This window comes from Pseudoliparis swirei, chromosome 9 (genome assembly GCF_029220125.1).
Source record: "Pseudoliparis swirei isolate HS2019 ecotype Mariana Trench chromosome 9, NWPU_hadal_v1, whole genome shotgun sequence".
In the NCBI taxonomy this organism is placed as follows: Eukaryota; Metazoa; Chordata; class Actinopteri; order Perciformes; family Liparidae; genus Pseudoliparis; species Pseudoliparis swirei.
This window is the reverse complement of record NC_079396.1, coordinates 14,806,719-14,829,510: the sequence shown is the minus strand read 5'-3', so window position 1 is coordinate 14,829,510 and position 22,792 is coordinate 14,806,719. Positions and strand designations below refer to the sequence as shown.

The following is a 22,792-nucleotide window of genomic DNA, read 5'->3' as shown; positions in this document are numbered from 1 at the left end:
GCTCACGTTTAGGGTAATTAAAATCGCACAGTTGAAGTCTGCGTATGTGTGTGTGCCAGATGTTTGTCTTTGCATGTTTGAGGAGTTCTTTGTTCCCATTAAACCTTTGTATGAACAAGTTACACAAATGTAACATTTTAAAGCTGATATGTGGCTCTTTATAGCTTTAATTTACATACTGTGCTTGATTGCTTTTCATGTGAGCAGCGCCAGCAGAACAAAGTTCTATTTCTGCATATATTTTTTGTTTTGTAGCATTTGCACTGTGTGTGAATGTGTGTGTTTAGTGAATGTGTGTGTGTGTGTGTGTGTGTGTGAGCAGCAGAAGGCTGGATCACAATGACTTCCTCATCTTTCCACTGAGCTGCCTGTCCCCAGGGCTGCCCAATCAATTGTCTACGTGACCATTCTCTTCAGGAGAAATCAATCTAGCTTTGTAAATCTGGTCTGGTGTGAGTGTGTGTGCACGTGAGTAGCCCCACCGCGCAAATGCACATGTGTGTATGTGAGAACCGTGTTCAGTCTGCAGCTGTTGTCGAGATTGACACCTCTGGCAGCTCATGATTTGCCCTCCTCACTCATTAGAATGGTCTTTCTTCCTTTACCTCCTCTCCAGCCAGCTGGACTGTTTCTAGGAGGGGTGGTTATGAATGGAGTGTGTGAGGGAGGGAGGGGGTTTGGTCTTTTCAGGCTTATGTGTTAGTAGATTGCTTCAGTATATCGAATATGTAGTTTTGTGGGCTCATTGTATAAAAGAGACATTTATTTAGAATATTCAACAGGACAAAGAGTCAACAGCAATGGGTCCCTGTCTGGCTCCTATAGGCACATTCACAATGACGACGCAAACATGCTGCTCCAGGTATAATGCTAACTATGTTCACCATCTTAAGTTAGTGTGCTAACATTTTCCAATGAGCACAATACACAAAGTACATCTGAGGTTGATGTGAATGTCATTAGCTTTGCAAGGTATTTGGATATCCCCTTTTTGGCTATATTTGTTGTTTTACGACATAATATATTCATCTGAAAAGAAAACATGGGGATTGGATTTAAATTCCTCCTGATGGTAAATTAAAATATGCATTACAGAAATGTATTACCCTTTGGGTTTTTGTTTAGTTGGACATGTGTTTGTTGTGTTACAAACGGGCTTCAAGTGAATTTCCTTTTGCATCCATGTGTTGCATAATGACAATAAATGGTCCTTGGATTCTTGAATACAACAAAGTACTGGACAAATTGAAATTGTCCAGAAAGTATGGGATCACCAACGTTTTTACAGTTAATCCTGTGGGATTATTTTCATAAAAATCCATCCAAACATTGTTGAGGCATTTTACTCAATAGTAGAATTCATCTTCTAGGCTTCATGGGCTTCATGGGCTTCATGGGCTCCTCTGAAAATATTCCTGGTCATGTTTTTTTATGGATATTCCACTTGAACCCAAAATGTCTATTGTTGCGAGGAAATGGCGTAGGGTCATCAAGTCAAGGGAGCATGAATGTCAGGACAAAGTTCTCTGACAACCCATCCAAAGGTTGTTGAGATATGTATTCAGTTCAGACCAAAGTGGTGCACCACGACAGCCATACCCTGTTACCTATCTAAGTTCCATCTAGAAATGTCTTTAAAGCAAAGATTTTATCAAAAAAGATGAACTGTAGATAAAGTGAAGTAAATATGTTTGACAAGAACGACTTTGTAACACAGTCCTGATCTTAAAAGTACAATTAATGTTTCTTACATTGTCGTTAATTTCTAGTAAATAATCGTGCTGGGCTCATTTGGGATTCAGCTGGCCAGTTCTAATGGTCTATTGGCCGGAACCTCAGGGGTAACCGGGCTGTCCGATATCTTACCACCATAACTCTTGTATCACCATCCCCCCTTCACATATAAATACACAGACCCGGAGAAAGAGAGCAAGGGTCAAGGTCACATGATGCAGTTTAGGTGTCCTGATTAGTTTACTGTCTATGTGATAGAGAACATGTAGTTTCTTCCTGATTCTCAGTCTTATGTCTGACTATTGCATGGATAGGAAAAGCCTATGATAGTAGCAATAATAGTGTGAGCAGGACCCCATATCAAGCTCTCAGACCGACATGTGTTGGAGTAAAACGTGTAAAGTGAAATATGTTTTGTTTCCTCAGCATGAATACATGGTGTCTGTATCACTAAGTGGTTGAACCACTTTGGTTCTTATATTGCTTCCAATCTTACAAACCACAGGGGGAATTATCTGTATACACTCTCACTCACACACACACACACACACAAGCCTACACACTTACACACACACACACACACACACACACACACACACACACACACACACACACACACACACACACACATGTATGAAGCAGCAGTTTGGCTGGAGAGCCCAACATGAATCTGAGCAGATTACAACAGCAGGGGGTGAGATCAATGCCAATATGTTCCCTGGTGGGTTTAAATGAGAAAGGCTTTTGGTTTATTCTCAAACAGGGGCAAAGGGGCACAGTGCAATGAACGGGCACTGGGGCATTGTGACTGAGGGTGCTTAGAAAAGAGGGATAGATGGATCCAGACAGATGTGCACTGGGTGGGTAGACTGGAGTGTGAGATCTGTCTGGTCTTAAAGGTCTCCTTTGTGGTTGTGTCTGTCTGACTGCCATCATATTTAATAGTTTAATAGTTAATTAGTTTGCTCCACTGCCATCTGGAGAAACAACTGTGCTTACCCTGCCACTACTTACTCTCTCTTGTCTTTTATTTTTTTAGTTCTCTAGTTTCATTATTGTTTCCTTTTGTAGATTTATGTTTCTAGATGATTTGGTGTAATCTTAGATTTTGGTCACCTACTATGACTAACTGTCAGTCTGCATGGTTATTTGTGAGCATCATCCATAGATGAAAACATCCATGATCATGTATCAACTCATTTCTGGTCATATTTCATAGTGTTGTTAACTCCTGTGCATTTAACTACTGTGCATTTATACATCCTGTATAGAATGTAAATCTTTGAACAGGAAGACAGCGTTTTTGTCATTCACCAATGATTTAGCATTGAATTGCATGTCTAAAAATATCCCCGTGTGTATGTGCCTCTGCAGACCCGGAGTCCCAGAGGAAGAGGACCGTGCAAAATGTTCTGGACCTTCGACAAAACCTGGAGGAAACCATGACCAGCCTGAGAGGTGTGCAGCTCAGCCACAGGTCAGCCACACACACACACACACACACACACACACACGCACAAACAGGACTGCATGGTATTGGACAATAGAAACAAAGGGACAACAAACAAAGCAAACAAGTGAGAGAAAACAGCAGTTGAGATGGGCAGACTCTTGTTGACATTGCTAACAGTGCTTTTGGGTGTGGCGGTTAACTGCCTGTCGGCTTTCAGATCAATATCAGAACACCTGACAGACCAGCAGCCATTAGTCTTGTTCTGCCTGCTCTGCTTTCCTTCTGTGTGGGTTCATACGGAACTGAAGCAGGATTAGCTCAAAGCTGACTTCAAAGCCGACCCTGCCGATGCACACTCACGACTCATATTCAGACACACGGCATACATGCACTAATGCTGTGATTAAGGGTATGGGAGCTTTCAGGTGTCCTCTCCCTCCCTCTTCTTCCTGTCTTTCATTGATTGACTCTGATTGGATACCGCGTGTCTTCGGGTTTTGCCCTTGAGAGCTTCCCCTCAGTCTGCCTGTCCGTGCGCCTCCCGCCATGTAACCTCTCTCCGTCCCTCAGTGGGAGCTCCCTACATGAAGAGCAAATCAGCAGATGGTTCCCTGCTGGAATACATTTCCTTTGCCATTCATACTTTTATTGTAGTGAAATAACCTTGAATCACTTCCCGCTGTCCCTGAAGGCATATTCTGCTCTGAGGCCTAAAACCTGGCGGTGGAAGTTTCCTGTCCAAACAAGATGTCATATTTCCTGTGAGAAATGAGTATTTAGAGTGTGAGATTTGCATGAATTAAACAAATGGATTGGTGAGCAAGCACATTGTTTTGTCTACACATACTTTCCCTGATATATACCGAATGCCTGTGAAGATCCATTCTGACAAGACGAGTAGCATCCTCTCTCTCATCCTCTCCACGGCTTCCAAATCTTTTCTATTGATGGTTTTGCTGGAGATGAATCTGTATCCTGCAGGCAAGATTCATTTCAATGTAGCAAAGCAAATACATGTCCTGTCCCGCAGTTTGAGAGCTGGTAACTTTCATCATTCTCAGCCTAAGCACTCTGCATTGATGGCGAGCGGTGCTGCTTTAGCACAGGGAATGCGTTATGCGATATTGTTATGCTGGTATTTATAGACTCACTCAAATGAATGTGTACAGAGGAACATAAAGGCATGTTTGCTGACATGGATATAAAATCATCAATGCAGATTACTAAATATGCAAAGGCACACACAGACACCTGGAAACCGATTAATCCCTAAACCCGTGAAAAATCAGTATACAGCCTTATACACTCAGGTCCCTCTGAGAGAACAGGATGCAACAGTTTCTTGACATTTTCATTCCTTTTGGGGAGCACAGTGCTGTGAATATGTCCGAACAATCCCTAAAACGTACCCTCTGTTTCCTTCCACAGCTGTGTGGAGGGGACCATGTGCTACGACAGCGATGAAGCTGCTGCCTTCTCAATTTCAAGTCTATCGAACCGCTCCTCTCCGTTGTCATGGCGCCAGGGTCAAGCCAGCCCCCGACTCCAGGCTGGTGAAGCCCCGTCCACAGGTAACAGCCAGTTGGACGTTCCCCTCCGGATCAGCCACACTGCTCGTCTCCAACTCATCGAAGCGCTGGACGGCTCCGATCCGTCCCTTCTGAAGGGAGATTACCTCAGAAACAGCAACCTCGGCACGAAGAGTCCAAATGTGGATGATGAAGATGATGACGATGATGATATTGATGAGCTAGGAAATGGGTAAGTTTGAGTTTTGTACTTAATTTGAAAAGGCCTGCTTCATTAATCTGAGTAGCATAAATCATATTGCATGACCTCATGACTCGTGACGCCTGCAGCAATCAGGATACATGTGTCTCGCTAATGACCTTAGCATTGCTTGTGAGGTGAATCCTGCCAACGGCTACAAGCCCACAGCTGCAGACCGTCCCGTAGGTAGGGGTTGACCAGCGCATCAAAGCCTTGATCAGCCCCTCCGTAGTACATTACTCGATCGTAGCGTCTGCCTTGACGCTGGCAGCTGGCTCTGCCCGAGTCAGAGAGCACTCCTCTGGCACAGTCCAGGAATGAGTTCATAATCATCGAGCCCCCTCGCAGAGACTTTCTGTCAAATTCAACTGCGAGCCGGCCGGCCTTGCCAGCAGGCTTCAATGTGGAGGACCCCTCACTGCGTCGGCTGACTAGAGCCCCCTGGCAGCTAGAATGCAGGTGTCTTTGGAAAACTGGTCATTCTTTCTGCCTCACCAATTTTGGATTAGTCAGAGCTGTCAGGGTCAGCATGAGTTTTGAGTTGAACTAGCATGGATCCCTTAGATAGATAGATATATACTTTATTAATCCCCAAGGGGAAATTTGTCGTCACAGTAGCAACACCAATAAACTAAACACACGAGAATAAAATATAAATATAAAATATAAAAAACAGGGATAAAAGATATAGATGTATACAAGTAAAATATAAAATACAAAATGAAGTATATATATGTATATAAAATGAAACATCTATGTATATATACACACACATAAATATAATACAATGACTGCAAAGTATCCAAAGTAAAATATAAAATAAAAAATAAAATATATATGTATATATATATATATACACAACATATATGCATACACATGCATCCTTGGATCAAAGGATTCAATGTTGAGATCACATCGGCATACAACGTGAACTATTTCAGCTTAGTTTATCAGACATGTTCATCGGCATGTTTGCTGTGTTGCGTAGCGGTTGTTACCGTTTACCCTCATCACGTCTGCTCTCTGGAGAGAAATGTGGATGTGTTTGGATGTCTGGCTGAGAGTTATTGATTTTGTATTGTGCCTTTGCGAAGAATGTTCTTCTTTTGCCAACTGAATCAGAGTGGCAGGTCCGAAGAGAGACCATGTTGATAGCTGCTGTTTGTGTACACATTGTTCCTTAAAACACGGTACCTTGTGACTTGATAAACCAATCAAGACGTATTACGTTCATTTATTCACTTACGAGTCAATCCACAAATAGAGAAAATTAAGTTTAAAGGGTGTATTGAAGAATTACCCAAGTTGGCATTCCCTGGACTTTGTTTGTTAGTTTTGGAGAACTTGCATGAGGAGTTGTGACACAATAATTGTAAGTTGGTTGCACACACAGCATCATGTTTTACTGACCAACTCTGAACACAGCAAAGACAAACACATTATCTCATTGCGAACTAGTGTTCTGACAGTTTGTCTGGGTCACGTTGCAGAACCAAAACCAAACAAAAAAACTCCTCTGCCACCGCTTGCCATCTCTCTGGTAACCACAAAAATGCTCCCCGAGTCCTCAGGAAATCAGTTGCAACTTTGTTCAAGGTCTCAAATTAGTGGTTATACAAGTTTATATTGTGCTTTGCGTGAGGATGCAAAGCATAAGATTGAGAAAGAGAGATCAAAATACGGACACACAGCACTGGCTTGCATACAGACAAAGTCTGTAAAAAAATTGAAATGCTGTTTTAAAAAACAAAATCTAATTCTGTAAAAAGGTTGTAAACAAAAACATTCAGACCAAATGTAATTCCTCCACACAGCTCTCAATATGACAAAGGCTATGTAACAAAGCATAGAGAAGCCGGGATAACAACACACACACAGAAGGTAAGGGACTTCATTCTAGACATCACTCCTCCATATCTTTACATTGCGAACAGTTGTTTACAATATTGTATACAGAACTTTCATTATAAAATTGTGAATTAGTTAAGATATTAAAGTAAATGTGAGATCACAATGTCTTTCTATAAAAAGATGCACAAGACGAGCCTTTAGGCAAGGGAGGAATAATCAGTACAATCTAATGTTACCCCAAACAAAAGCCCTTTGAATGATCCTTTACTTGTCATGTTCAACTTTTCTTACGGTTGTTTTTATTCTATTGCTGCAACTAAAATCTGACACATATCAAACTATAATCTTTTATCATCATACATTTTCAAGACCACAGCTACTATCGTAATCAACTAGTCACATTGGCCTTCATTGAATAATCTATATGATCATTTTGAGTATGTAGTCTGGTTCCTGGTTCCTCCAGTCTTGTTCCTGGTTCCTCCAGTCTTGTTCCTGGTTCCTGGTTCCTCCAGTCTGGTTCCTAGTTCTGGCTTCAAAGTAACTAATCGGTCTTTACACTAGAGGGCAGGCTTGTGTCGCTGTTCCCTCTCTACTTGATGTTCTCCACCCAGTAGACTTGAAGTAGCAGCCTGCTGGATTACTCTCCCTTATCTCATTATTTATTACACATGCTCATCCATTATACATAGAGACACTTCCCCTGTCATACAGAGGTCACACTAAATTACCATATTTCATCCCAGCATTTATAATGCATAGGATTCCCCCATAAATGATGTATCACAAACACACGTGTTCTTTGTTTGGGTTATCTCAAAGTCATCTCTTTGTTCTGGGAAAGGAAACCGTCTCAAAATATCGGCATTCGGACATACACACATGTGGGTGAGTGAGATTTGACTCATCATGGGTCTCACTGTGAGTCACTGTATAGGCATGACTCACAATCCCATAGAAAGGTATGTTTGACGTGACTGTACCATGACCTACCTAACACACAGATCCTATAAACACACACACACACACACACACACACACACACACACACACTGAGTCAGGACCCCTTAAGTCCTTTATCCGTTTCCTGTGCTTTTCTAGCTTGGGCCCCTTTTTGTCTAAAGAGTTCCACTTACATTTGGAACCAGAGCCCTCCCATTATCCCCCCACACTCGCACACGTCATTCTTACCGGGAAACAGCGAGAAGGGGGACGATGAGCAGGTCATTCCCCTTTGCCTGTAATTTGGTGTTTCAGTATTTTCATGAATTTATGTTTAATATCAAAGGCGATGCTGGCAGTATTGAACCAACAATTGTGGTAAGACTGAAATGCACTATTTATGGCCTCTGATTTCAGCAAACAAGCTCTGATACCGGCTAAAATCAGGAGAAGAAAACTAAACTTCTAGCAAACTAAAGACCCGGATGTTTTTCTCAGCAGTTTGTGGAAACCAAACAGAGAAATTTGACTTCAGTGGGATGATTATGTGGCTTTAGCTGCACGATGTGTAAAGGATTCTGCTTCTGAGGAGATGCAGGAACATTATTTTGCTTGTGGTGTGGATCTGTATATTAGCTGATTTGTCGATCCAGAATCCTGTCGAGTAATGTTCCCTACTTGTCCTTTCAGAGTTCGGGTGAACATTTCAAGAGAGTATTGCCACGAAAGAAAATGAATTCTTCTTATGTTCCATTATCCAACTTATCATTGCTCTACCCATATACGCGTAGGTTTCAGTGTGTTTCAGTTGGTATAGTTGGTATTGATTGCTTGTTTTTTGCCCAGGTGGGCGCTTTTGCTTTTACTTTGGGATGAAAAAGCTTCCTTTACTAAACGCGCAGTCTCCATGGTTACGCTCCGAGACAAGCTGGTTCATTGTACTAAACGACTGAATAATGAAAACATTTGTTCGGAGCAGGACAAGCACACACAGACACACACACTCACACTCACACTCACACACACACACTAAGCTCCCTTAAGCTTTTCAGAGTCGGCTGGTTTAAGTGTTTTGGTTTGTGCTGTCTGCTTTCTTGAAAAGCAGAAGTGAGCTGCTGCCCTCAGTGTCAAACCAGCACATTGCAGGGAAGTGAAACCAAAAGAGGAACGTCTGATGGAGAAGTAATCTATTTTGAACACAAAAGATACCTGGAATAAACTTTGATATCATGAGTAGTCTCATGTCTCATGCCTGCCTCTAAATGTTTTGTGTTATTCAAACACTGGAAGTCATAATCCGGCCCTTGACTGATGGCTATCTGACCGTATCGATGGTTAAACACTTCTAATGAGGTGTAACTCCTGGACCTTGTCATTGCCTGGTAACCATATCTCCAGTGGGAGAGGGTAGCGACAAACAACTCCACTCACACACCACTGTGTGTGTGTGTGTGTGTGTGTGTGTCTGTGTGTGTACGTGTGTGTGTGTGTTTAGATGTAGAGAGCATTGTTGTTTCTCTCAGGACAAGCTCAGTCTTGCTGTACTCTATCCCCACCTACTGGCCAACAAACTAGAACTTTGCACACACACACACATACACACATGTAATTGATTAATTTCTTTCCCCACATCTGGGTCTGATTTATGTTACAGGTGATGGTTCCGCTCTCTCACATACTTATTCACTCACTCACTCTCACTTTCTCTCCTTCTCGCTCACACACACATACACACATACACACACACGCTCACACACACATTATGCTGTGATCCTCAGTGGACCCACCCAGGGCTTCCCTCTTGCTAAGAACCAGATATCTTTACACGGTGACTCATTCGGTGGACCAGTAACAGAACCCCTCCCAATGCAGTCACAACATGGGCTGACATGAGAATGGGCCGGTATGAAGTATCTGTAGCACAGGAGATTCAATTAATGTGTGTATGTAGATATGATGTGTGTCAACACCTGTGTGTCAACACCTCTTGAAAAGGTTAACGCTGAATATGACTCTAGAATTACTTTTAACACTGATTTCTGGGTTTAGGGACATTCAACTTTGGTGAAAGCGACATCTTTAGTCATTTAGATTTATTTATCCCACTGCAGCTGCTGCTGTACTGCTAGCTATTCAGAAAATTGTGCTGGAGCGTTTAAAAAATGTTTAAACTATTTTTCCAAGCAGTCGTTGGTTTTATACTATTTCCATATTTCATTAAAGTCTGTTGGCAAATATACTTGAAAGCTGCGTAATGCATTACAATAAATGTCAAGTCTGCATTCATTGTGGTTAGCATTATGATAATGTTGTTACAAAATAATCTGGACAGACTATTACTTTGTAACAATAATGAACGAAAAGCATAATAATAAGGACTTAATGTTTTCTGTTGAGGTTTGTACAACTCAAAGCAAGTTTCAAGAGTCGGCCTGTTTTATTTTATACCACGCATAAATTAGCATAGCACAAACGTTAAAAAATAAACAATTCCATATCGTAAATTTCCCAGCATTCGTGTGAAATGGTCAACAGTGTTATTAACAACATCACGTGTATTAAAAGCCACACAAATACTCGTATGGTGCTTCAAAATATATATGTTCATTAAATATTTTCACAAAAATTCAGGCAGATTGGGGAGGAGGGGGGGGGCGTTCAGGAGGGTGATGGGGTGTGTGTTGTTCCTGCCATCCACGACCTGCTCCTCTCTGGGCCTCTCTGCCTCTGAGCGACGCTCCGGCGGCTTTCTCTGCTCAGTGCCGCGTGTAATCGATTACTTTTCCTGTCATTATGGAGCGAACTTGACTGAGAGGAGTGTGCTCTCACTTTGTTACAGCACGTGTGGGCCAAGCTCTATAAGGAGAGCACACACAAACACACACGCGCACACACACAGATGCAAACACACACACGCTCACACACACGCTCGCACACACTGCATATTCAAAGGCATTAGTCATATGGAGGTTATTTTGACAATATGTATTGTAGTCCGCATGCAGTTTGGGAGGCGTATAATTTTTATGTCGAAACACATAGTATAAGTATATATATGACACTGTAGGAAAACTTAGTTTGTATCTCTGAGGCTGTATTTGAATACATTTTTTATGTGCTGGGATCTTTTTTTATAGGATGATGTAATCGGCTTCAGCCGTAACAGCAGGACGCTGCTGACAAACAATTGTGACTATAATCCACACATGCCCTTTATATACACACATACAGGCATACACACACACACACAAGTGCATTAACACATTAAACGATTTAATACGGAGTAACATATGGGGCTGTGGGGGGATTTGCACTGCTAGAAACCCCCTGACACCTCCTATTTCAGTGAGAACTAAATCCGTATGTTTTTTTTCTTCTTTTATTGTGTCTGCTGGGTTTGTTTGAGCCGCACTGTTTCATTAACTTACCTTCTTAATTCACTATTGTTACATAAGATAGTTTACTTTTAGTTCAACAAACAGGGCACAAAAAGTGAATGAGTCTTTCTCGTAATTGTTGGTTCATCTGGGAAGACTTTCACTGCGGTAGAGAAAATATTTACTTCCTTTCTTCACTCTCTTTTTCTCCCCTCTGTCTGTCCCCACACGCACAATTACACACATACACTTGTGTCAATGTCCAAGTTTTTTATAGGACGGCCTCTTGTCACTCTCCATGGATATGTTTAGTTGGACTGGCCCATTTCATTATTGTGAAACATACTGGTGTTGAGCAACAAACACATGTGCTGGATCGGAGCTTGGAAACTAGACTCGCATCCCTCGGACCGGTTTCCCCACATTCTGCCTCGGAATGAAAGAAAAGTTTGGCGAAGTCAAAGAAATCTTTTCTCAGCTTCCTTGCTGTCTTTTCCTTGGACTTCGACAGCATATATCAAATATTTATAATATGACTCTACTTTTTCTAAGTTAAAGGCCATATCATTCAACTTTGCCCAATCAAACGACAACACCTATGCCACAGCTACAGTGTCCCCCGACCCCACCCAAGGCCTGGTAAATCTCTATGGAGACGCTACGGCGTAATCCCCACTAATCCCTCGCTTCCTCTTATGGGAGGGTTGGAAAGAATAAGTGAACTCAGGGACTTGGTCAGCAGTCTGCAAGGACAAGGCCGAGGAGGCATGGGTAGGGGGGGGGGGGGTTCTGGTGGCCATGGTGTGTGTGTGGGGGGGGGGGGGGAGGACCCCCACGTAGCTCAGAGGGATGTGTTACCATGTCAACAATACGAGCGTGCAAAGGAAATAAACGGAGTGTCTGTGTGTGTGAGTGTGTGTGAGAGTGTCTTCTTAGTTTACAGAGGTTAAAATGTCACGTCTTTTGCCTGATGACAAATTTCACCATGTTTCCTTTAAGGAAAGAGATGGACCCCCCTCTTCCTGGAGACCTTTACTGAATTAACTTTATTTTATTGTTATGATATATAATCACACCTGACCTATAGAAGACATGAAAAGGAGGATATGACCTCAAGATAACCCCTGATGGTGAACATGATGCTAAAACTACAATCATAGAAATGACTTCATTCAGTCAACACACTTCTGCTTTCATGACTTCAGATTGAATTAGTTACCGATGAATACAAGAAATGTGTAAATAATACAATCCACTACTTTTACCATTTTAAATCAATGAAGCTATTTTCTAGCTTGTATACAGATACTAGAAAGATACCACAACAATACAAAAGCAATACAAATAGTTTGTGGGCCTAGAGTTCATATTTGTATCTAAGCTAGCAGTTTATGACCAAATACCTGCAAAATAATGGCATTCCAATCTATAGGCGTACCTTGTGAAATACAAAATGCTACTATGCTTAACTAAAATAAACACCATGAAAAACATATTAAACCTTCTAAACATAAGCATGTTAGCATTGCCTTTGTGAACATATTAGTATGTCTAACATGTCTTTTTGTGGTTTCTAAGATGAAGAATGAACCAACATTAACTTTAAGTATAACAGTGACACTGTTTCTGGAAAGAGATCATGTATATATTATATATAAAAACAAGATAATAATAACAATAATAATATAGTGATTGTCTTTTGTTCCCCTTTACTATTTTTCTGTAAAATATGTTTTGTCATTAAGAGTATGTTGTTGAAGGAGTTTCTTGAAATAAAAAGGGTCATTCCTGAAGATTGGTTCCCACAGTAAAAGACCCCCGCCTACTCACACACACACATCCCCCCCCCCCCCCCCACACACACACATGCACACACACTCTCCCCCATCTTGCTCTCACTCATTCATGCCCTTCCATACATCTATACCGCCTTTAAAGTACATGCTTGGTTCCTCTATAGGGGGTAGATGAAACTGCACAGTTAAGGACAAGCTTTGGGATGGAAGCCGCCTCAAATCTTTGCTACACTCACACATGCACACGCACGCACACACACACACACACACACACACACACACACACACACACACACACACACACACACACACACACACATAGAACATGCACACTAGAGCTGAGCCTTTTAGAGGGTTAACAATGGGGTGTGATGGGGGTTTGTAATGCGCATTAGAATTAACTTTGCCTTCCTCCCATTGACTCCCACTGTGTTATTCTCTGGAGTTGTTTTCGAAATTAGTCACACACTTTTCTTTCTATCCTCCCACCATCATTGTCCTTTCCTGTTCTCCTCATTACGCCATCTCTTAATCTCATCCTTCCGTGTATGCACCAGTGCTCATAAACAGTGAACATATCCGTATTATTTTCCCAGGAGACATGTGTTGAACTGGTTGCAGAAACCTGTTGGTGACGTTTTTCTGTTTTTGTTCTCGTTCCTCTTCCACCTATCTGTCTCTTGATAGGCAAACCCTCTTTGAAATCAAGTTTTCTGAGTCCTTCATATCGTCCTCAGCAGACCTTTAGAACAAACAAGAGCCTAATTAGATGCTTTTGGAGATATGCCATGGATGGTCCCTCAATTAACCACAATAACCCCTTTTCAGAAGGGGGATGCACACTTTGATGTTCCACCCCGAGCGTGTGACTGTGAGGTCATGCTTTCAGCATTTGGGTTTCTTAAACCTGTGTCTGTTGTTATGTTAGTGAACAACTAGACTGAACATGCAGGCTGGTTTACAAACTAGAATTTGACTCTGGCTATTTGCCAGGAAATCAGACAAAAGAATGTATGTGTTTAGTGTGTGTGTGTGTGTGTGTGTGTATGTGCGCGTGTGGAGACAGGTAGAGAGTGAGGAAAACAAGTGTTATAGTGTGAAGGTTTCTTGGCGTTGAGGCATCTCAGGACATCTGACGATGACAGTTTGATAGAAGAAATTCAAAGTTGAATTAGAAGTAATAGAAATGTCTTTTTGTGATTATGAGGATGAGTATTTCAGTCTGATACATGTGTGTTGATGTTTGTTTATATTCAGTTTGCGGCTTCACAAGAGTTGAATGTGCCTCTGTGCCTGTGTGTGTTCCTGGTCTGATAAGGGGGATGAGCTTTCCCAGGTCGCTTGTCTCTTTCATCAGCAGAGGAGTGACAGGTTACCAGGGTCATATGGGTGACCCTGCCTGTATACTGTCATTACACAGTTACATCACCACCTAATTATACTGGCCTACTGCTCACTCACAGACATTGAAAACAAAAACCATGGTCTTAGACACTCAGTGAAAAGGGGGGTGGAAGTGAAAAAGAAACACTCTTTTATGAGGAGAAGCAAATCAACAGCGGTAGACAGCGAGCATGTCTGGGCATGAGTCAGCGGTCCAAGTAAAAACTGAACGCTGTCCAGCTCCACTATCCAGAAACTAGGATGAGAGTTGACATAAATAAAATCAAAGGCTCACATTGACTTAAGGAGGATTGTGTGTGTGTGTGTGTGTGTATAGGTGTGTGTGTGTGTGTGTGTGTGTTTGAATTTGGGAGTTTCTGTGCGCTTGCATGGGCATATAAACTGTTTTCCTTTCTCTTTATTATTAACGCTGGGCAACAATGATGGCAATGGCTCCGCACACCTGCAGTTCAGCATGTCGTAGTGCCAAACAAACCGCCAAACGTACACACATACTCACACACACACACTGTGCCCACTGCCCAACTGGCCCTGCAGGGTACGGGAAGCGGTAGCCGGAATAATCCCGTCTTTGTTCCCTCTGCACTTAAAAGGGGCGCGTTAATTGTGTCTTTTTTTCTTTCTAATTCTGAGTCAATGTTTTCCAATCTTTCTAGCTGTTTCTTCCTTGACCACTCACACCATTTTCCTCACTGAAAAGACAAAGTGAAACAAAGAAAGTGTTAATTAGCCCCATCCTCCCCCCTGTTGGTCGCTGTCTCGCTCCCCCTTCATTCACTTATTGAACAGATCCAGCAGACAGACAGATGTATTCACTGGGGTCCACTCAATGGTTAAAGTGTTTAAACACCACTGGTTGTGAGGGGGCAGAACTCAAGGGGGAGCGGATACATGAGACCCACTCTATTTCCCTGCTAGTCTCCAATAGCCAATACACACTCTGTTACAATAGAATCACTAGTCATTTACCCTACCTCCATTATAGTTCAATTATACCAGCATTGTTTTGGCCTTTAGCCAGTATACTCTGAGACAGTGGGCGACTGTTGGAAGATATTCATGTGTAAATCTAAGTTTTTATTTATTTCAGAGATATACGTTGTTATGGTCTACGCACAATAAAGACAATATTATTTTAAGTTTCAATTGAAAGTTTTTAAGAAAGTGTATTTACCGTGTCGTACTGTAGTGAGAGTAAAAAACTTCACTCGAGTATATCCTTTTTACGCAACTTTATAATTTATATACACTCCTTCAAACTTCCCATTCACTTTTTGTACTTTTTACTCGACCACATGTATCTCAGATATGAAATCCCTTGTTACATTGCAGTTAAGATTTTAATTACAAACACAGATCGACGTATCCAACCATAAGAAATTGAAATTCTATCCACATATAAATACAGCATTAAATAGCATGACTAATGATTTACTCATTTCACAATAGGTCATCAGGTCTCTAGTTGTAATAATACTCTTCAGCTATTTCCCAGAAGTTATGGATTAACGATCTTGAAAGGAAAATACATTTGGAAGATATATCTCAGCCAAAAGAATTTTCACAACCTGGCAGCCTGAACTGTTTTCTTATGGCTTATTGCGGATATAAGAAATAAGGAATTATTAACGATTAGTAAAGACATAGGTACCATTTATAAACACTGTGCCTGATAGGAAAGTGGCACCATATTATACATCAATGTATTAGTGATAACAATCCATTCATTCAGAAATGGGAAATCCAGAATAATGACTATACATCTACTTTTGTAACTTAAAAAACTAATGCGGGGCCTTTACTTATAGAAGCACTTTGGTACATTTATAATGTAACTGAATGAATGAAAGCGTTGACTTGGTATCAGAGGGTTGAGAGAGTGCTGTCAGTGCGCTGTCCCGTGTGTGGATTAGAGATTCAAGAGTGTGAACGTGTCTTCGACATGTGGCTCTCTTTTAGAGAATGATGACTGCGACTGGATGCGCGTTCAAGGCTCGCTTTTTGGGGGGAAAGGCACAGCTGGTCGCGATCAGCGAAACGGGGGCCGGAGGAGAAGAGAAGGAGGAATTCTGGGTGTTGCCTTTCTATCCATGCCTCCCTCCCTTGCTCATCGCCTCCCTCCCTCCTTGAGCGTGTGTGTGTTGGAGAGAGAGAGAGTGTGTGTGTGTTTGTCAGAGTGGAGGCACTGCTGGAGTGGGTCCGTCAGTTAACGCTGCTGACTCGTACAGGCGGTGCCCCGGTTATCAGCGCTGGAAAGCACCGGTGGATTCGCACACTCTCCTGCTTCAGGGCCGCGATATGCCAAACGGGAACAAAGCGGCGTGAAAGCTGGCTGGTTGTAGAATGAGCGGGCGCGTGCTGAACGGGAAAATGCTGCAGCTCCCGACTCCGCAGCGCGCGGGGAGGACAATGCACTTTCTGTCAAGGTAATAGATGAGACCAGAGACCGAGAACGCCGGATGGAAAGCTCAGTGACACACTGGCGACAATGCGTTTCATGATCTCAACGCGATACAAGCGCGAGGCGTCTGAGGGCGCTTCGTGGGTTGTAGAAGCTCCGGCGGAACTAGTGCGTAAAAAGCAGCAGCATGTCTCATTGATAAAACTCCAACAGCTGCATGGTGGCACGTTCATTATTGTGACAGGCATGCGCTGATATTAAGCGGTTGTATGATAGTGTGTCTTAGTCTAGACGCCGGGTAAAGAATAGGCGTGTGGTCTGCGTGTAGATGGAGTCTACTCAGCATATAGGCACCGACCTCAATGCGCAAAGCCATATGTTGAATCAGCACTGTCTTTTTTTATGCCGGCTGCTATTTATGCAGCGCCCATAAAGCAGGAAGCGGTTCCTGTCTAAGCCGAAGAGGAATCCACATCAAATGAAACCAATGCATGCAAATCATCTGAGTTAATAAGAATATTAAAGCGTCAATGGTTTTGAATGCTGGATGTTTCTGCGCATAATGTGTTTCTGAGCTTTAGCGCCGGCGATGACAACGTGTGTGTGTGTGTGTGTGTGTGTGTGTGTGTGGGTGTGTGTGCGTGTGTGTGTGTGTGTGTGTGGTGCTCGGAGGGCAGAGGCAGGTATGCATGGGAGTGGGCTGGTGGGTGTGTTCGCATTGATCCGCTGCAGGACCGAACCGCATTCTGAACGGCTGACCTACATTCTGAAAGACGCCTTCTCCTGGTATTTGCTTTATGCTGTGATTGGGTGAACAGCAGCAAGCCCCCGCGCACAATATACCCACGCCATGTGATAATTATCACATAGCTGTATGTCTCAATATGTGGGCTTATATAGGTCAGATGTATGACTATAGCTGTTCATGGTGACAGAGGAGATGTACGCCTACATAAAAGACTTGTATGTGTGACATAAAAAGATATTGATAATTATCAAAGAATTATTGAGGATTCTCTGTAAAATAATCATGGAGTTGACTTGTGCTAGAAAACATCAAGACAGCAGGGACAGCGATGCTTTTATTGATTATCTTTCTGTCTGTGTGTGTGTGTGTGTGTGTGGTGTGTGTGGTGGAGGGTTTTCAGGGGTGGTGGGGGTCAGCTTTGCTCTTCTTGGTCGACGGACCCCTATAGCATCCATCGACTCTTTATGTAAACCCATTAGGGCAGAGTGGTCTGATATCAGGGCATAAGATGCACATCCAACAGACACAAACACTTTCACCAACTAACCACTGAAATACACACACACACACACACACACACACACACACACACACACACACACACACACACACACACAGACAGAGAGATAATCAATAAAAGCATCTCTGTTTTTCAGTTTGTGCTTAAATGGAGCGTCTGTCAACAAAACTATATAATGGAGGCCCAGGGTGGTATTAGTAAGTGTTTGAGACTCTACACATGTAGTCTAAGTAAACATATGTGTGTGCATAAAGACACATTAAACATCCATCATTAGCTAACCAGTTCCACACAACAGAACGATTGTATCCACTATATTAGTCTTGTTGAAAGCAATCCAACAACAACTTGTCTGTCTCTGTAAGTTGTCATCTCAACAATATACAAATAGCTTATTCAGCAAGGCCCATCCCTATCTTCATCCACTCCTTATTAACAGCACAACCAACATCCAAATAGCTGCAATATGGTGACATCCCTCATTAGCGCGAGTCACACCCAAATCTTCCCGGTTAATGTTGATTAAATACCAACGGTGCACCGGTAACAGTGATGCAGACCAGGCCTGTGTTGTATGATGTCATTTAGTTTTCCATGGGAGGTGTTGGTCAGTGCAGCCAAGTCCTGCCAACAGCTGCTTCACTGGAGACCCAGCATGGTAATTAAAGCTGAAATCCATAATGTTTCTAATTAATACATCATAATTATATCTATCTGTGATGGAGACTCGTGAAAAGAAACATTCATCACGCTATTGAGAAATATTAATTGGGTTTGCCAGTGGGCACCTGTCGGCTGACTGCCCACATATCTTCTACCTTTTACATTTTAGTAAATCAAGTTTTTGTTTATTTACACACACAAACACACCAATGTTGTCTGGCTTGAGTTAAGTTTAAAGATTAGGTTGTTGTGGAAACACACATTCCTGTCTCACACACCGGATAAGTTAGAAGGGTCAGTAGCCTGCTGACATTGTTGTCATATCCTCGTGATTCATGAACAGGTTTTTATTAATCTTCAGCACACAAACACATCCACACACACGCAGGGACACAAAAAGCCTGTTTTTCACAAAAGCTTTCCTTTACTTCCGCCACACTGCCAGCATTTGTTTTATTTTTGCATAAGTGGCTTAAGTTTCGGTCTCCAGATTGTCAGGTCAATGTAGACGGGAGGCCAGAATGGTGAAAAACATATCGCTGAATTAATTTCATATTGCCAGAAACTCTTCATGTTTCGCAATCAAGTGAACACATCTTTCTTGCCCTGCCTACAAGGTCATTCAAGACACCTGAGAGCGAAACAACAGATGCTTGTAAGACACTCTTTTTATTGTACACACAGGAGTTTGTGCTCACAAACAGAGCTCATATTTTCATGAGGTGGCACCCCCGTGGTTTAGTGAGTTCCTCTGTTACATCAAAGCCGGAGAAGGACCTCCAGCCAGACAACAGTGCACCTTATTGCTGGGTACGAGAGAGAGGCGTAACCTCAAGCGGCCTTGGAGAATAATAACCTCTGGATGTTGTTTTCACCTGATAGTGAAGTTTTCTAGGGAATGTCGAGTGAGTAAAAAAACTCAGACAATGTCCTGCATTGAAACTTTGAGAGTTTTCTCTAAATTACATTGAAAGCGAGACGATTGGCGACACCCTTGAGGCTGTAGTAGTGTTCGGTTTTAACCTCTGGATCCGTCATTTTATTTTTGTGTCTGTGCACTCGTGCGATGGTATGCATATGTGCGATGGTATGCATATGTGCGTCTGCATATGTTGGAGGATTAGGGAGTGGGTCCCCAGAATACACTTGCTGGAATGTGAAGTGTGTGTTTTGAGCAGCAGCCTGAGGCTAAAGAATGTCCTCCAAACTCACTGTAATAACTTTAAATGGCATGACCAGAGTGCATTGGGTATGAGTGACGGCAGGTGACGGGTGCATGCTCCTGCAGGGTTTGCCCCAAGGCCCCCCCGCCCCCCACACACACACACACACACACACACAGCATGGGAGTAATGTATGTGTTTTCAAAGTGTTTTGCTTTATCTCGGGCCAGAAGAAGTGAAAGAGTATCTCTGCTCCAGTCAATGGGTCTTTCATTAGTTTTTGTTCAGGTGGTGTTTGGACAACCTTTGGCAGGTGCTTAGTGGTGGTCTACTCGGATCTGTAGCCTCTTTGATTTGATTTAAACTAAAGTATTCCCATTTGATTCACACGTTTTCTCTCTTTTGCTTCTCTATTTTTCTCTTTGTCTTTTCCTTTCTGTCGATCTCAAGTTATGCACTCTTTATTTACCCCAAAACGGACTCTTAAGTACCATCAGCTGACAATCCACAGCACTCCATCCACTCCAGTCAGCACATTTAACATTTCACTGCAGTTGTCTGTACTAATCTGGGAGATTAGCGCATAATCAAGTGCTGGCATTAGTTCAGTAGCTGTTGCCATTAGAAGATACAGCACTGACCAGAATGTTGAAGGCACATGAGGGAAAAACAAGTATTTGTCTCAGGAGAAGATGCCCTCCTAAAAGGGTTTTATTTACGGAGCTGTACCAGTTGTTGGTAACTATGTTGAGCCACTGAGCAGAGCTCACATTGTGCTGACATCATAGTTCCCCAATCTGCTATATGTGCATGCACAAGTGTGTATAATGAGTGTGTGTTGGAGGGAGATAGTAATGCATTCGGCATTGACAGTTTCCTCATTACTAGAAATTATTACCATCCTATCATTGCCCTTCCAAAAACCCAACAGGTTAGCTGTGAAATATTTCACTCTGTGTTGTTGTGGTTGACGTGTCTGCAGGGAGACCAGAGGAAATTCGACCTTGGGATCCAACCCCTGCCCTGGGCCTCTGCCTGCCGGGGTTTCCCCTGTTAGCTCCTCCTCAGTTCTTAGCCCTTGAGTTGGAGCTGGGAAGCGCCCCACACTGAACTACTTATGGAGGTTATTTAACAGGCTGTTCCACCTTGTCCCAGGAGTGCTGTCCCTCTTTTGCTTCCTGCTCTCTTATAGAGTAGAAAGGGACCTTGGAAGCAGCTCAGGGTACTTTGGGGCTCAAGGGTTATTGGGTCATGTGTGAGCTCTGCTGGTCACCACCTTACACACTGAGATACATGTCATGTCTTCTGAAATCAAACATGCTCATGCATAAGAACTCAGGGGCTTAAATATGCATGCATTTCCCCTCACATACACTGAGGGCATACACTTGGAGAGTGAGATGTCACGAAAAAGTTTTTATTATTCATTTTATTTTGAGATGCTTTCATGTATGCAACATAAGTTCAGAAGGCATTGTTTGTATTGTGGCTCCATGCAAAGCCCTGCATCAGTTGTTTAACCTGGGGGCAGTAACCTTTAAACATTGACCCTATTTGAGCTGAGTAAGAAGAAGACAACACAAAGAAGAATCTTCTGCACACCTCTCCCGGCTCCGACTGTTTGCCTTTTTGGGGCTGACAATATTAGAAGATCGAGAAGACCCAGATGGTGTCAGCGTGATTAACAGTCACTCAATCTTTGGTTCCAGGAGTATTTCACCACGTAAAGTTCCTTATATGAAGCTTGGAGCCTTCCGCTGCTTCGTCTGTCCTGTTTCATTTCACAGGGATGAAGTAGTTCAGAGCCAAGTCCGCTCTCAGCGGTGACGTGTTGAACTCTGGGCAAAAATTGTCTGTCCACCCTGGAGAGATCAGGAGGAGAGATGAGATTCTGAGATGAATTTGCTGTCCGGGAGAAATTTGCTCTTCTTAAATTGTACAGTTTTCACCCATCTCTCTCCACCCCCACACACACACACACACACACACACACACACACACACACACACACACACACACATACACATACACACTCAGAAACACTTTTCACTGAGCAGGATTCCTGATGCATCTGAGAGCCTTTAACTTTCCATCCAGAGAGCCCCAAGCATTAGCATGATGTGTCCCCGTCTTTCCAAGGAAACCTTGGAAGAATAATGTTCCTCAGTATTCTTCTGCACACAGACGCTAACCTTAAAGTCAGTAATACGCAGCCTGGCTTCGTGTGACCTCGGCGCAGCAGTGACTTGAGCAAGGCTAGCGTTCCCACCAGCTCCTCACATCACACTCTTCTGACAGCTAATTCAAACTTCCCTCCAGGGGACAATAGAGATTTAGTGCACTGGGTGTGTTTATGAGTGTGTGTGCGTGTGCGTGTGTGTGTGTGTGTTTTTTTGTGTCCTAAATCCCCAGGCCATAGCTGTCAAAGGCACAACAGTGTTTCTCCTCTGTGATGGCCATTTAGGGATGTGACCTCCTATTTCTCTCCTTGGACTCACACACACACCCACACACTCACACACACACACACACACACACACACTTACAAGGCCGCTAACTGAGCCCCCTGGTCTGCTCTGATCCTGTTGGCAGATGGAATTATCAGTAATTATGAGCTCATTAATTCCAGCCTTTTCTGTAATCCCCGATAATGCCCCAAAACTGCTGTGTGTGGCGTGTGTGCATGTGAGTGTGTACAAAAGACTGTCCGAGCAGCCATCACACATTGTTCCATTCCACATCATGGAAATGGGACAGAGAGGAAATCATAAACAACAGAGAAGAGGAAATGAAGTTCTCCATTTAGTGTGTGCCCAACGGCTGGCTATTTGCACAATCTATTTTCGAATTGGGTCTTGGCAATGATTTACTATAAGTGTTATGTAATAGAACTCAGCAAATAACCTGTATTGGGTGGCTAATTATAATCCATTATTAACGACAGATTTGTTGCTTATTACTCTCCAAGTG

The 22,792-nt window shown here is 42.8% G+C and overlaps 1 protein-coding gene across 5 annotated transcripts in view; it reads left to right on the top strand.

The window, feature by feature from the left end:
- The window catches only part of LOC130199348 (neuron navigator 1-like), an 80,712-nt gene that overhangs the window by 26,857 nt on the left and 31,063 nt on the right, over positions 1 to 22,792 (top strand). For all 5 annotated transcript variants that reach the window (XM_056422764.1, XM_056422763.1, XM_056422762.1 and 2 more), the window contains 2 exons: positions 3,109 to 3,211; positions 4,616 to 4,948. In XM_056422764.1, the coding sequence (XP_056278739.1) occupies positions 3,109 to 3,211; positions 4,616 to 4,948 (436 nt within the window). The remainder of the gene's footprint in view (positions 1 to 3,108; positions 3,212 to 4,615; positions 4,949 to 22,792) is intronic.